Below are 16,646 nucleotides of genomic sequence, written 5' to 3' on the forward strand. Positions count from 1 at the left end.
CACGGCAAAGGATCCCTTCATCGTCAGCCCATCGATTACCAAATTAAGTCTCTTGAGGTTGGGGGGAGACACGCCGGGAGTGGAAGGGTATAAATGGTGTGCAAGATTCAAATGCCAAAGTCATGATTTAATTTCAATTTACTGTAAAGAAAATGATGACAATTGGAATAACGGTAGGGGCAAAAAAAGGCATCATTTTGAGAGCGATTTTTCAGGTCTCGATGCATTGACTCGATCGTGTTAAACCATGTAATGTTACCGCCCATGTAATATGCCGGAATTACCTTTTAAAAAAAATATAAAGCAGAGATTAAGGACTTTAAAGATCAGAGAAGCTTATTTTATTTTACAGCTCAGAATCTACACTTCAGAACGCCGATTCTCTTAGTCCGCTCCGTGTTCCTGGAGTACTGCGGGTCAAAGGATTTGTGTTTTACAGGAGTGGATCCGGGAAAAGCTGGACAAGAGGATGTCATCACTTTGATACCGAGAAGACACGGTTAGATCTCGTTACAGAGCAAATCTCGTCTACTCCTTGCTGCCGCTGTTGTGAATTGTCCCTTTAACCGCCATGCAGGGTTGATATAAACACGACATTGTCCCGATCCTCCAGTTTGTAATCCAACTGACCCTGCCGAAAACACAATATATTTATATAAAAAATAGGGCGGAGGAATCTAGGTCAAATTGATAAGTCGCTTACAAATTAAGTCATTCGTTCGCCAATTTGCAACAGCACTCCCCAATCTCAAACTATTCGTTAGAAATGCCTCATTGAGGAGACGGCTGCGTAAGCCCCCTCTCCTCACCCCCTTCCCCTTTCCTCTCTCCCCTCCCTCCCTCCTCTCCCTTCCCCCTTCCCCCCCCCCTCTTCTCCCCCTTCCCCTCCCTCCCTCTTCCCCTCCTCTCCCCTCCCCTCCTCGCCCCCTTTCCTCCCTCCCTCCTCTCCCCCTTCCCCTCCCTCCCCCCTCCTCTCCCCTCCCCCTCTCCCCCCCCCCCCCCCACACACACACACCCTCTCAACCTGGTGCTCAGACAGAACTGGGTCTATTGCTCAATGTTTCTACTGGACTTCATTCTCACCCCCTTGCTGAGTTTTCAAATACTGGCATTGGCCAATTTCAAACCGACCCCCCCCCCCCATCTAAAATGGGTAGCACAATTCCAGACGCAGCCCTCGTTTTCTCCCGATTTTCACTGTTTTTTAAATTGTTGTGAAGGCTGATCATGACCAACTCCCAACTCAAATTGGACATGAGCTCCCTGAGTGAGGAGGGAGGAGAGTGGAGCCCAGAGGAATAGGAGGGGGGGGGGGGGGTTGAATAAAAATAGATGAATACATTTCACTCCCTCTCCAAAAACAAAAGTCACCCCCTCCCTCTGTTCAGTCCTCCATTGCAGCCATTTTCTCTTTGGTTGAATAAGATGGAGGGACATTCTGGTAATTAATTACAAGATAAAAGCACTCAATTCATTGAGACAGTTATTCTGTTTCTAAATATCGATTGTCTCGGACGGAGTAACAATAATATTTTTGTGTTAAGACGCCTGGTTCGCCTTCAGTGCCGCCCCTGCCATGGCTAAACGCAATGCCCAGAATATTGCACTTTCTAGGCTCTTGGCGCAGACAAAATAAACATTTCACCAGGAAAATACACCGGGGGCTGGAAAATTAAAACACTTCTGAACTGCTTCCTTTCGCTTCGGCTGGGAAATGTAATAATTGTCACTTTACTGAACAGATGCTGGTCTGTAAGGACCCCCCCCCCCCCACCTTTACAGTAAACACCACTGAACACTTTCACAAGCGGTTGTGTGGCTGTCTGTCCCCCTTTCTAACTTTGTCAGGAGCTCTCTCGCCCCTCCGGATTCCGCTGGCGAAATCGAAGCGCGGTCGGCGGCGATACTGACCATCAATTCCCAATCGGCGTCGTTGACCAGGACCAGGATACCCGGCCTCCTAAAAAACAAGGAAAGTCGACCAGGTCAGTCACTTGTGCTCGGTTACAGTGCAAGGGGAGAATGAGTGGTGGGTGTCTGGGTTGAGTGTGTGTTTATCTGAATTCATTCTCGGCCGATTTCAAATCACGTCCACATTTCCTGGGTTAATTTCTCAGCGGCCAGCCCGGCCAATTCACCTTTGCAACAAACAAACCGGTGAAAAGCGTGGATTTTGCGAATACTGCAACGCCAATAGAGTAATGAGTGTTAACCAGCTCTGGCAGAGAGTCACCGGCGTGGGTGGGGGTGGTGACCAGGTAAAAGGGGACAGCGGGGTACAGCTCATCACTGCATTATGAAAACATCAGCACTCTTTCTGCTCCCCTCGCTCTCCCCACTGACACCGACCGCTGGGTGGAGAGGGGGAGACTGTCCGGACAGGAAATATTCACGCCCGCGGGCGGCTGGGGATGTTCGACGCGCTTGTAAAGTGTGCTCTGTAATTGCTTGATAGCACGTTGTACACTGGCGAAAGCATCGCTGCCGATGTAAACAGTCCTTCCGGTGGACCCTTCAACAATAACCTGCGTTCACAGACCGCCTTCCTCCGTCTCTCCACAGCCCAAAGATCCGTACAGCCAATGAAATACCTTTTGACCTGCCACCAATGCGTGAGGCAGGGCAACCATTTTGCACACAGCAAGCTCCCACCAACAGCAATGTGGTCAAGTCCAGATCACCCACTTCAGTTGAAGGTTGAATGGACAGCGGGGTGAACTCTTCCCTCCCCCTCCTCTTTGAAATACTGCTCGTTTTTTTTTAAAACACCTAACTGGTAGGGCAGTCTCCTGGGCAAGACAGCACCCCTTAAAGACTTTGTGTTTAAGTCTCTGCAGTGGGTTTTGAACTCATTACCCATTGGCTAGGGCACTGGTAGTTTTAGAGTCTTAAACAGTGTGTGAAATTCCTGCATATATTCAGCGCTAAATAAGTAAAAAGCTCTCTGATTAAACATCCAGGGTAGTTTTCTCAGTCTCCCCCCCCCCATCCCCAGTGACTCCATGCCCCTCCCTGGTCAGTTGAGGCTCGGCCAATCCATTCAGTCTCGGTGGCCGACCTGACCTAGATATGAGCCCTCCTGCATCACCAAAACTGCCTCTTCCCCCTGTAACATCACCCGCCTCTCTCCTGCCTCGGCACCTCAGCGGCTGAGACCCTCACCCAAGCCTTTGTTACACCTGGGCTTGGCCATTCCGAAACTCTCCAAGTTGCCCCCCCACCCCCCCCCCCAACCACCATGTTGAATTCTCCATTTCTCCTGGTCCAAAACTCTGCAACATGTAACCCCGCACCAAGTCCCATTCATCCATCACCCCCTGTACTTGCTGATCAACCATGAACTCCTGGAAATTCCTTGTTTTAAGTCTCCACACCTCGCCCCATCTCCGTAACCTTCTCCAGCCCCACAACCCTGAGTTTTCTGTGCTTCTCCAGTGCTAGTCCACAGCCCCAATATTCATCACATTGACAATGGTGGCTGCGCTTTCAACTATCAGGACCCTACGCTCTGGAATTCCCTCCCTAAACCCCTCCCTCGCTCCCTTCCTGAAGACACTCTGTAAAAAATTTAGCCAATCTTTTGGACACATGTCCCATATATTTTCTTAGGTCGTTGTTTGTAGTACGGAACTTGCTGAGAAAAAAAAAAAGACTTTTTGTCAAAGTTTTTTGTTTGGCACGCATCAGGCCAGACACAAGACTGTCGAATTTTGAAGGCAGCAAAAAATCGATCTTGTCCAACTTGACTCAACATGCAAACCAATCAGCACCCTTCTTTCATGCAGTATAAATTGTGATTGTTTCAAATCTGGTGTTCTTTTATTTGTCCTGATGAGTGTAAGACAACAAGCTTTGACAAATTGTCTTTTTTTTTCTTAGCAGAGTTTGTTAGGTGGCTTAGTATCAAACTTTGTTCCACAATGCTCCTGCGGCATTTTCCTACAGTAAAGGCGCTATATAAATGCCCGTTCTTGGATTACACACCTGGCTAACCAAACTCAAAAGAATGTTACCAGCGGAATGGCTGAGGCGCTGTTCCCTGCCCTGGGCAGTCAGAGCTACAGAACCCCTGCTAAGGGTCACCATCGACAGCACAGAGCAACGTAAACTGCACCGCCATCTTGTCGAGCCACAGCCTAGGGTTTCCTTCCCCACTCCCTTCGCACAACAACCACTGGATTGTGAAAGACCCCCCCGCCCCCCCCCAGCAATGGGGTCAGTCTGATGCGAGAGAAATTAAAGCTGCAATCACAACGTTTAAACAAACTGCTTGCAAGGCAGTTTTTTTTTTAAGGCGGTTGTCATGGCAACGAGGTTCCATAATGTGTCCTGTCCCCCAACTTGAATGTTTTCCAGCAACGCCATCAATTTCTACAGGGAGACATGGCTTCGCCCACAGGGTGGTGATGTGTGTGTGTGGGGGGTCAGAGATTGCATCCTATAGAAGGTAAATAATAATAATCTTTATTGTCACAAGTAGGCTTATTTAACACTGGAATGAAGTTACTGTGAAAAGCCCCTAGTTGCCACACTCTGGCTCCTGTTCAGGTACACTGAGGGAGAATACAGAATGTCCAAATTACCTAACAATTACGTCTTTCGGGACTTGTGGGAGGAAACCGGAGCACCCGGAGGAAACCCACGCAGACACGGGGAGAACCTGCTGACTCCGCACAGACAGTGGCCCAAGCCGGGAATCGAACCTGGGACCCTGGCGCTGTGAAGCAACAGTGCTAATCACTAAGCTACCGTGCCACCCTAGAAAATGCCGTTCTAGATAATGACAAAGTCCCTGTAATCACCCGGGGTTGGATGCGATCCCCTAAGGGCTTTGGGAGGGAATTTTAAGATTACGTTTGGCTGTGGTTCTCTTTTTGTCTCTCCCAGGGGTTGACTTGGCAGCGGCAGTGGTTGGGAAGTATCCAGTTGTGGTGATCAAACCATCAGGCCAGGCTTGATGGGTCAACTGGTCCGCGTCACTCCAGACCCACAGCAGTGTGGTTGACTCTTAATTATTTTGCGTGAAACCAAGTAAACTAAATTCAAAGAACTGAGGGCCAAAGTCAAAGGGCAGCCCCTTATAGGGACAGCCCCTTAAAGAGACACTGCCTTAAACAAAATACAAATCACAAATGAAGCTTAAAACATCAAACTAAAACTTGATTAAAAGGATCAATGAGGCACCCCAGTCCCTCTGGCGTCTAACAGACATGGAAGGCCCTGAGGGTGTCAATGGACACCGCCTGCTCCCCCTCCAGGGACATCTGGCCGTGAATGTAGTCACGTTAGAGGGACAGGCAGTTGGGTCGGATGACCCCCTCGGTCTCCCGCTACCTGAACAGGTAGATGGCAAGTTTGATCAGAGCCCGGAGCAGGTACACAAGGGGGTACTCCTCCTTGCCCGCACGGGATGGGCTTTTATTCTTTTTAATAAATTTAGAGTACCCAATTCTTTTTTCGCCAATTAAGGGGCAATTTAGCGTGACCAATTCACCTATCCTGCACATCATTTTGGGTTGTGGGGGTGAGACCCACGCAGACACGGGGAGAATGTGCAAACACCACACGGACAGTGACCCCGGGCCGGGAACGAATCCGGGTCCTCGGCGCCATGAGGCAGCAGTGCTAACCACTGCGCCACCAAGCCGTCCTCCCCAGGTGGACTTAACTCTGAAATGGCCTAGCAAGCCACTCAGGTACAAGGCAACTAGAGATGGACATTATGTCAACCTTTACCAAAATAAATCAAGACAATGTTAACTCTAAAATCTTGCTTAAAATTAAGAGTCCATGCATTTGACAGAATTATACTTTGCTCTACCCGGACTTGCTTAGTGGTCACTTGTTGGTTTTTTGATCCACCTGTGTGTGTCCAGATCTCAGTTGATAAAAGTGCAAGCTCCTTACCTGATCTTAATGTCATCTGATAATTTTTGGGCTTGCCGTTTTGTTGCAAGATTAAGGTGGCTTTGTTGTGCAAGTGGCTGAATGAGAATTCGCATCAATTGCCAGAGAGGGGAGAAGGAAGAAACTGGTTCAGTTGCATCGATTCCTCAATTAGTTCAGGTCACTGTATGCCTGCCTGTGCCAAGCTTTTTTCGCGTCTCCTGAAGGTGCGCAGTCATGATGTTCAAACCTGGGCTTGCTCAGTATCTGAACAATGGAGCCTTGTACCCTCCGGGTCATCAGGGCAGCCACTATTTCTCAATGTTTCCTTCATGCAGTTTCATATTAAATGTACTCTCCTCCCGCTCTTAGGTTCTCGCTCCACACACTGATGTACTGAGAAGAGAGACTCCCAGGCAATCAACTCTGAGGCTGCTCTGGATGGAGCAAGGTGCAAGCAAGCTTGGAATGATTCTGTTACCTGATTTCTCTGACTATGATCTCCATAGAGAAAAGTTTTTAAAGGAGCTTTTTGAAACATACAAACACGCGTGCCACCAGATAACAACCCGGAATGGGACCCAACTCTTGTTTTCCTGCCTCTGGTCTAGGAATGCAGACAGCAACTGCAAAATCCCAACCACAAGCCGAGCCCAGACCAGCTTAGGCCGGGGATCAAACCCGCTCCCTTTTGCAAGTCTGTGCGACTCAATTGAACCAGTGGGTAGATCACAAATTGATTTTATCCTGATGTAAAACATCTCCAATTGTCTTTAAAAAAATAAAACTTTTTTTTTTCTAACAGAAATAGACACAGCCCTCTTCATTCGTTTTCAATAGGTGTTGATTTTTCCTGAATGACTGTCATTCACATTATACTTTGGTTCAGGAATGTTGTTGGTGAGATTTGTACATGGCTGACATGTGCTGTTAATCTGCTGTTAATGTGATCGATTATATCCTGACAAAAAGTGTTCTATCACGTCTAGAGCTTGTGAAAATCTTATTTACTACCTCATAATTGTTCTCAAACAAGTGTTGTCTTTTTGCTCATTGCATCAGCTGTTTCCAGTACAGCACTGACATCTACCCGCAATGTGGAAAATTGCCCCGGTACATCCTGTGCACAAAAACCTGGACAAATCCAACCCGGCCAATTACCGCCCCATCGGTCGACTCTCCATCATCAGTAAACTGATGGAAGCGGTCATCAACAGCGTTATCAAATGGCACTTGCTCAGCAATAACCTGCTCAATGATGTCCAGTTCGATCTCAGTTTGAGGGCCAGCTCCTGACCCAATTACAGCCTTGATTCAAACATTCCCTGGGATAGTGGGAAATTTGGCCAGTTGGATAATGAACTGGCTAACCGATAGAAGTCAGAGAGTGGTGGTGGATGGCAAATATTCAGCCTGGAGCCCAGTTACCAGTGGCGTACCGCAGGGATCAGTTCTGGGTCCTCTGCTGTTTGTGATTTTCATTAATGACTTGGATGAGGGAGTTGAAGGGTGGGTCAGTAAATCTGCAGACGATACGAAGATTGGTGGAGTTGTGGATAGTGAGGAGGGCTGTTGTCGGCTGCAAAGAGACATAGATAGGATGCAAGAGCTGGGCTGAGAAGTGGCAGATGGAATTTAACCCTGAAAAGTGTGAGGTTGTCCATTTTGGAAGGACAAATATGAATGCGGAATACAGGGTTAACGGTAGGGTTCTTGGCAACGTGGAGGAGCAGAGAGATCTTAGGGTCTAGGTTCATACATCTTTAAAAGTTGCCACTCAAGTGGATAGAACTGTGAAGAAGGCCTATGGGGTGCTCGCGTTCATTAACAGAGGAATTGAATTTAAGAGCCGTGAGGTGATGATGCAGCTGTACAAAACCTTGGTAAGGCCACATTTGGAGTGCTGTGTACAGTTCTGGTCGCCTCATTTTAGGAAGGATGTGGAAGCTTTGGAAAAGGTGCAAAGGAGATTTACCAGGATGTTGCCTGGAATGGAGAGTAGGTCTTACGAGGAAAGGTTGAGGGTGCTAGGCCTTTTCGCATTAGAACGGAGAAGGATGAGGGGTGACTTGATAGAGGTTTATAAGATGATCAGGGGGATAGATAGAGTAGATTGTCAGAGACTTTTTCCCCGGATGGAACAAACCATTACAAGGGGACATAAATTTAAGGTGAATGGTGGAAGATATAGGGGGGATGTCAGAGGTAGGTTCTTTACCCAGAGAGTAGTGGGGGCATGGAATGCACTGCCTGTGGAAGTAGTTGAGTCGTAAACATTAGGGACCTTCAAGCAGCTTGGATAGGTACATGGATCACAGTAGAATGATTATAGTGTAGATTAATTTGCTCTTAAGGGCAGCACGGTAGCATCGTGGATAGCACAATTGCTTCACAGCTCCACGGTCCCAGGTTCGATTCCGGCTTGGGTCACTGTCTGTGCGGAGTCTGCACGTTCTCCCCGTGTCTGCGTGGGTTTCCTCCGGGTGCTCCGGTTTCCTCCCACAGTCCAAAGATGTGCAGGTTAGGTGGATTGGCCATGATAAATTGCCTTTAGTGTCCAAAATTGCCCTTAGTGTTGGGTGGGGTTACTGGGTTTTGGGGATAGGGTGGAGGTGTTGACGTTGGGTAGGGTGCTCTTTCCAAGAGCTGGTGCAGACTCAATGGGCCAAATGGCCTCCTTCTGCACAGTAAATTCTATGATAATCTATGATTAATCTGGGACAAAGGTTCGGCACAACATCGTGGGCCAAAGGGCCTGTTCTATGCTGTATTTTTCTATGTTCTGAGTTCTATGACAAAAGAGCTGAACTCCAAAGGTGAGGTGAGAATGATTGCCCTTGACATCAAGGCAGCATTTGACCGAGTGTGGCATCAAGGAGCCCTGGCAAAACTGGAGTCAATGGGAATCAGGGGGAAAACTCTCCGCTATTAGGAGTCAAACCTGAACTCCAAATGAAGATGGTTATTGTGGTTGGAAGTCAATCATCTCAGCTCCAGAACATCACTGCAGGAGTTCCTCAGGGTAGTGTCCTCGGCCCAACTATCTTCAGCTGCTTCATAAGGTCAGGATTGGGGCTGTTTTTTGATGATTGCATAATATGCAGCACCATTCGTGACTCCTCAGATATTCTCGAAATGCACAAGACCTGGACAATATCCAGGCTCGAGCTGACAAGTCTAAGTAACATTTGTGACATCTGTGCCACACAAATCCCAGGCAACGACCATCTCCAGCAAGAGAGGATCTAACCATTGCCTATGGACATTCAATGCAATTACCATTGTTGACCCCGCCCCCTACACACACACACACACACAACCAACATCCTGGGAAACTGAACTGCGCCAGCCGTATAAATACAGTGGCGACAAGAACAGGTCAGAGGCCGGGAATCCTGCAGTGAGTAACTCACCTCCTGACTCCGCAAAGCCTGTCCACCATCTACAAGGCAGAAGTCAGGGGAGTGATGGAATACTCTCCACTTGCCTGGATGAGTGCAGCTCCAACAACACTCAAGAAGTTCGACACCATCCAGGACAAAGCAGCCCCGCTTGATTGGCATCCCTTCCACAAACATTCACTCCCTCCACCACTGACGCACAGTAGCAGCCGTGTGTACCATCTACAAGATGAACGGCAGCAACTAACGCACCAAGGTTCCTTAGGCGGCACCTTCCAAACACACGATCATTACCATCTAGAAGGACAAGAGCAGCAGATACCTGGGAACCCCACCACCTGGAGGTTCCTCTCCAAGTCACTCACCACCCTAACTTGGAAATATGTCGCTGTTCCTGCACAGTCAATGGGTCAAAATCCACAACTCCCTCCCTCACAGCACTGTGGGCGTATCTACACCTCAAAGACTGCTGCGGTTCAAGGCAGCAGCTCACCACTAAACCCTCAAGGGCACTTAGGGACAGGCAATAATCGCTGTCCTAGCCTGCGATGCCCTCATCCTTTAATTAATTTTTAGAAAGACATGCTTCCATACTCCTCCCAAAAGAATATTTTTCATGTGTGACCCCAGGCACTGGAGGGCAGAGGTGGAACATGGCACAAAAGCCAGTCTTATTTCCGCGTGTTCTACAGACCAGGGGTCCTGAATTCCTCTCCATCCAATCTCCCTAAACACCGTGGGCGCTACTCTCCGACCCCCCAAAGGGTCGGGGAGAATCGCCGTGGGCCGGCGTGAATCCCGCCCCCACTGTGTGCCGAATTCTCCGCCACCGGAGATTCGGTGGGGGCGGGAATCGCGCCGCACCGGTTGACGAAAATCGCGTCGGTCGGCGGGCCCACCCCCTGTGATTCTCCGGTCCACGATGGGCTGAAGTCCCGCCGCTGTCAACCCACGCCAGCCGGCGTGGATTGAACCACCTTTTGAACGGCGGGACAAGGCGGCGCGGGCGGGCTCCGGGGTCCTGGGGGGGGCGCGGGGCGATCTGGCCCCGGGGGGTGCCCCCACAGTGGCCTGGCCCGCGATCAGGGCCCACCGATCCGCGGGCGGGCCTGTGCCGGGGGGGGCACTCTTTTCCTTCCGCCTTCGCCATGGTCTTCACTATGGCGGAGACGGAAGAGACCCCCTCCACTGCGCATGCACGGGGATGCCGTGAGTGGCCGCTGACGCACCCGCGCATGCGATGCAAGGCAAAGTCATTTCCGCGCCAGCTGGCGGGGCGGAAATCACTCTGGCACGGGCCTAGCCCCTCAAGGTGAGGGCTCGGCCCCTCAAGATGCGGAGAATTCCGCACCTTTGGGGCGGGGCGATGCCGGACTGATTCGCGCCATTTTTGGCGCCGGTCGGCGGACATCGCGTCGATTGCGGAGAATCCCGCCCCCTATCCCTGCCCCAGGCTGACATTAGTGAGATCAGTCCTGGTCCGCAATGAACCAGGGTATTTCCCAATTGGTGTGTTTGAGTCTCTGCTCGGCTGGTGTCATTTAGAAACCTGGCCACTGGCAGACCTCATCCCCACCCTCACCTCCCCCCAGTCCCACTGCATGCATGTTTTATCTTTTTTCATCCATGTAACACATTGCTACACTTGATTTCATGTCATATAAGCAAATGTCAAAGACCTCATTACAGTGGGCATATCCTTGTTGTTGCTGGGGAGGCCGGACAGCCTGAAATTATCATAGCATTTACAGTGCAGAAGGAGGCCATTCGGCCCATCGAGTCTGCACTGGGTCTTGGAAAGAGCACCCTACCCAAGGTCCACACCTCCACCCTATCCCCATAACCCAGTAACCCCACTCAACACTAAGGGCAATTTTGGACACTAAGGGCAATTTATCATGGCTAATCCACCTAACCTGCACATCTTTGGACTGTGGAAGGAAACCGGAGCACCCGGAGGAAACCCACGCACACACGGGGAGGATGTGCAGACTCCGCACAGACAGTGACCCAAGCCGGAATCGAACCTGGGACCTTGGAGCTGTGAAGCAATTGTGCTATCCACAATGCTACCGTGCCGCCCACTGTGGATATATATTTTTTTTCTTTTTATAAATTTAGAGTACCCCATTTTTTTTTCTTCCCAATTAAGGGGCAATTTAGAGTGGCCAATCCACCTACCCTGCGCATCTTTTGAGTTGTAGGGGTGAAGCCCAGGCAGACATGGGGAAAATGTGCAAACTCCATACGGACAGTGACCCAGGGCCGGGATTCGAACCCGGGTCCTCAGCGCCGCAGTCCCAGTGCTAACCACTGCGCCACTTGAAATGAAAAATGAAAATCGCTTATTGTCACAAGTAGGCTTCAAATGAAGTTACTGTGAAAAGCCCCTAGTTGCCACATTCCGGCGCCTGTTCGGGGAGGCTGGTATGGGAATTGAACCCGCACTGCTGGCCTGCTTTAAAAGCCAGCTATTTCGCCCTTTGCTAAACCAGCCCCTAACCATGCAGCCCCTAACCATGCAGCTAAACCATGCAGATATATATATCCATGTGGATATATTTAACTTGGGAAGGAAACTTGGCCAGCGTTTGCTTCACCATTTCCCCCACCTCCTTCCAAGCTCCACCGGCCACATCCAATCTGCACTAGATGCTGCGTACGTCCCATCCTATACTGAGCCTCACCCATCTTACACCCTGGCACAAAATTTGCCCATCCCCACATCCTGTCTTGTATGAAGTCCTGTTTATTCATTACCTCCTCCTCACCCACATCCCCTGGCTCCCCGTTTCCTATCCATTGGTCTCACATCATTACAATTATGTCCCACCTTCGTTTGTCCATCTAAAGGCTCTACATCAGTCCCTGCACGGCAGCATTACAATCTCGGAGCTTTTGCCTCCATTTTGAAGTCCATGCCACACATTTCAATCCAAAATGTGCCTTTCACTAGTTTGTCCCAATATGCCCTTTGGTTTGAGTTTCAGAATTAACATTTTGCATTCCATTTACTATCATAAACACCTCCATAAGGTGGGCACTCCCTTCACATGCAGAAAAGTCACCAAACATTCCACACAATAGTGCCGTGACACTTGCAGTCAGTTTTAGTGTGGAGAAGAGCCAGGTCCCCAATGCTCAGTGTCTTCCCCCCCCTTGTACTTTGGTGACCAAAACTAGGTCCTCTGTGACCACTGATCTGTGCAGTTTGATCATAACTTCGCCCCATTATCATTCACAAAACCTTTCATGTCCATGCCCCTTCCTACCTCACCAACCTCCATCGGCCCACGGGCGGCATGGGAGCACTGTATCACTGTTCCTTCATTGCGCCAGGGTCCCAGGTTTGATTCCCGGCTTGGATCACCGTCTGTGCGGAGTCTGCACGTTCCCCCCACCCCGTGTCTGCGTGGGTTTCCTCCGGGTGCTCCGGTTTCCTCCCACAGTCCAAAGATGTGCAGGTTAGGTGGATTGGCCATGATAAATTGTTCTTAGTGTCACAAAAAGGTTAGGTGGGGTTACTGGGTTACGGGGATAGGGTGGAGGCATGGGCTTAAGTGGGGTGCTCTTTCCAAGGGCCTGCGCAGACTCGATGGGCCGAATGGCCTCCTTCGGCACTGTAAATTCTATGATACAAGGCCCCAAGATTCAGCTGGTATCTCCTATTCCTGCCTCTGGACACGCAGACCTCTTCCTTTGCTTTGTGTCCATCAGCTGCAAAGTCTTCACCCATCATCACATCCCTCCATTCTGCGACCATCTTAAACCCCCTCCAATTGTCCCCAGCTCTCCCCACTTTCCAAAGTCTCCTCAGCAACCGTGTAAGCACAAATTAAAATAACATTAGACCCAGAGACGTGCTCGATGGGCAAGTCAATGAATGCCAGCACTTACCCACGGAATCACCTTCTTCTCCCATTCATTATACAGTCACCGCTGCAATCACTAAATCTCACACAAGTGAGCTGGGTGCAGTTGCTCGGCAGTGAACACAAACAGAGGAGAAGCATATTAAAGTGACACTTGGAAATGTTATCAGAGCTATTAATTTAAAGAGTGTCTACAAAGCGAAAGCATCAGTTAATGATCAAAGCTGGCTGGAAAAGCCGCTTGATCTTCAGCGCACTTTAATTGTCTTCCTCAAAGGAGTGTTGCACAGTTCAAGCTGTTCGGAGTGCCCAGAATTTTAAAGGGCGTTCGGAGGGCCAGACAGAAACTGGAAATGACAACAGCACATCGTGTATTCTGACAGCAGTGGGGCCCACGACTATCAGAGAAGGATGTGGCATAAGAAACATGGCATAAGAGGGGAGCAGCAGCGGGGCGAGGGGAGCAGCAGCGGGGCGAGGGGAGCAGCAGCAGGGCGAGGGGAGCAGCAGCAGGGCGAGGGGAGCAGCAGCAGGGCGAGGGGAGCAGCGGCGAGGAGAGGCAGCGGGGCGAGAGGAGCAGTAGCGGGGAGGAGAGGCAGTGGGGCGAGAGGAGCAGCAGCGGTGAGGAGAGGCAGCGGGGCATGATGAGCAGCAGTGGGGAGAGAGGAGAGGCAGCGGGGCGAGGGGAGCAGCAGCGGGGCGAGGGGAGCAGCAGCGGGGCGAGGGGAGCAGCAGCGGGGCGAGGGGAGCAGCAGCGGGGCGAGGGGAGCAGCAGCGGGGCGAGGGGAGCAGCAGCGGGGCGAGGGGAGCAGCAGCGGGGCGAGGGGAGCAGCAGCGGGGCGAGGGGAGCAGCAGCGGGGCGAGGGGAGCAGCAGCGGGGCGAGGGGAGCAGCAGCGGGGCGAGGGGAGCAGCAGCGGGGCGAGGGGAGCAGCAGCGGGGCGAGGGGAGCAGCAGCGGGGCGAGGGGAGCAGCAGCGGGGCGAGGGGAGCAGCAGCGGGGCGAGGGGAGCAGCAGCGGGGCGAGGGGAGCAGCAGAGGGGCGAGGGGAGCAGCGGGGCGAGAGGAGCAGCAGCGGGAAGGAGAGGCAGCGGGGCGAGAGGAGCAGCAGCGGGAGGAGAGGCAGCGGGGCATGAACAGCAGCAGCGGGGAGAGAGGAGAGGCAGCAGGACGAGGGGAGCAGCAGTGGGGCGAGGGGGCAGCAGTGGGGCGAGGGGGCAGCAGTGGGGCGAGGGGGCAGCAGTGGGGCGAGGGGGCAGCAGTGGGGCGAGGGGGCAGCAGTGGGGCGAGGGGGCAGCAGTGGGGCGAGGGGGCAGCAGTGGGGCGAGGGGGCAGCAGTGGGGCGAGGGGGCAGCAGTGGCAGGGGCGAGACTGAAAGACACGAGGGGAAGTGAAAATGAAATGACATCACACTTTCTCTGTGCCGTCACTGACAGGCAAGCAGATGATTGGAGGATAATGAGTGTGTGTTAGTCCCCGTCCTACAGCAAAGCCTGGTCCAGTTGTCTCGGATCTCCCTGCCACTGAGCCAAGACCTCGCTCCACTGGGACCGTGTGATGGCTGTAGTGCAACGACCAGCCCACGTTAAAAGAATCCACGCGCAGGCATCTTCCATCCCAACCCCACCCCATCCACCCAAATGAATTTTGGGACCTGGAACGTCAGGACCTTCATGGATAAATGCAACAGACCGGAACGTCGCACCGCCATCATAGCCCGGGAACTCCGACACTAAAACACTGACATCACTGCCCTGAGCGAGGCATGACTGGCAGGAGACGAACAGCTTAAACAACAAGATGGTGGATTCACCTTCGTCTGGATAGGCAAACCACAAGAAGAATGCCGCCTCTACGGGGTCGGTTTCGTTATAAAAAAACAAGTTGGTCGGACGTCTGAATGAACTCGCCTGCGGGGTGAGCGAATGGCTCATGACCCTACGGCTCACCCTATCCTAGACTCAGCACATCACAGCCGGCGGTGCCCAAGCCCCAATCTTAGATGCAACAGACGCAACCAAAGAGGCATTCTACACCAGCCTCGACCAATCGCAGTCCCGCATTCTAAAGGGAAACCAGATGATTTTCCTTGGCGCCTTCAATGCTACAGTCAGGAACGACGCAAAACTTTGGAAAGACGTGTTAGGCACGGAAGGTGTAGGGAAAACAAACGTCAACTAAGTCCTCCTCCTGACAAAACATGTCGAACATGACCTGGTCATCACACACACCTTGTTCCGCCAGAGGGACAAGCAGAAGATCTCATGGCAACACCCCTGCTCCAAGCACTGGTATCTCACAGACTGTTGCATTGTCCGGGCGAGGGATCGCACATCTCCCGCATCCCCCGCGCGACGAGCGGAACCAACGACAGCTGGACTGACCACCGGCTAATCCGCTCTACCGCCTCAATCACCCTGGCCCCAAACCGGCACTGGGTGAAGGAACTCTGCTGCAGGAGATTCAATGTTGTTGCACTCAAAGACTCCAAGAAGAGCGACTCAGACGGCGCCTCAGTTAACCTGGCGACAACCAACGGGCCAGAGTCGCAGAACGGCACCAGCGCCCGGTCCTCCTTAAAAGCCCCACAGTCAGCACCTGTGAGGCGACGCTCGGGCTCTCAACCAGGAAACACCAAGACTGGTTCAACGGGAACGATCAGGAGGTCGTTCCTAAACTGGCAGCTCCACCAAAATCCAAGTGAGAAGAAAAAGGTGTGTGGAAAGAGCACAGGAGACTCAACAACTCGCCGAGAACCACGATGTGTGCGGCTTCAAACCATTGACGGTCCGTGTACCCCACTGTGAGAACAAAACGGAGAGATGCTCATGAATGAGAGAGGCGCTCAACGCCCACTGGAAAGGGCACTTCGAGGACCTCCTCAACAAACACACAGCTTATGACACAAGCGTCCTCGATACCATCCCATTACACGCTACCCGCTACCATCTCAGCACAATGCCAGCTTGCCATGAGGCCGGAAAAGCCATCTGACAGCTGAAGAACAGCAAGGCCTCTGCCGCAGATGGAATTTCCGCAGAAATGCGAAAATGCGGTGCAGATGCATTCTTGACAAGAACCCATGACCTCATCACCCTCGTCTGGAAGGAGGAGGGCATGCTGGGCGATCTCCGAGATGTCTTAATTGTGACCATCTTCAAGAAAGGAGACAGTTCTGACTGCAGAAATTACAGAGGGATTTCCCTACTCTCCACCAGGGGAAAGATCGTGAGAATCCTCCTCAACCGCCTCCTCCCAGTGGCTGAAGAGCTCCTCCCCGAATCTCAGTGCAGCTTCCGCCCATCTAGAAGCTTAACGGACATGATCCTCAGCGCGCAACAAATCCAGGAAAAGTGCAGGGAGCAGCATCAACCTCTGTACATGGCCTTCTTCGATCTCGCACAGGCCTCGGCAACCACGAGGGATTGTGGAGCATCCTCAAATTCAGATGCCCACTGAAATTCGGCACCATGCTCTGCCTGCTCCATGA

General features: G+C 51.6%; 1 protein-coding gene and 1 long non-coding RNA gene across 3 annotated transcripts in view; one reads left to right on the forward strand and one right to left on the reverse strand.

Moving 5' to 3' along the window:
• Positions 1-315: 315 nt before the first annotated feature.
• Positions 316-16,646, reverse strand: part of urm1 (ubiquitin related modifier 1) — a 124,138-nt gene continuing 107,807 nt past the window's right edge. Inside the window, exons 4-5 of the mRNA XM_072488703.1 lie at positions 1,912-1,960; positions 316-631 (exon numbers count right to left, since the gene is read on the reverse strand). Coding sequence (XP_072344804.1) covers positions 563-631; positions 1,912-1,960 — 118 coding nt within the window. The 3' untranslated portion in view covers positions 316-562. The remainder of the gene's footprint in view (positions 632-1,911; positions 1,961-16,646) is intronic.
• Positions 1,001-6,683, forward strand: LOC140399260 (uncharacterized). Of its 2 annotated transcripts, XR_011937669.1 has the most exons (3): positions 1,001-1,985; positions 4,357-4,447; positions 6,259-6,683. It is a non-coding gene; the product is annotated as an uncharacterized lncRNA (long non-coding RNA). The 2 variants fall into 2 exon arrangements; XR_011937670.1 differs by lacking the exon at positions 4,357-4,447.

The sequence above is a fragment of the Scyliorhinus torazame genome, chromosome 22 (assembly GCF_047496885.1).
Source record: "Scyliorhinus torazame isolate Kashiwa2021f chromosome 22, sScyTor2.1, whole genome shotgun sequence".
NCBI classification, from domain to species: Eukaryota; Metazoa; Chordata; class Chondrichthyes; order Carcharhiniformes; family Scyliorhinidae; genus Scyliorhinus; species Scyliorhinus torazame.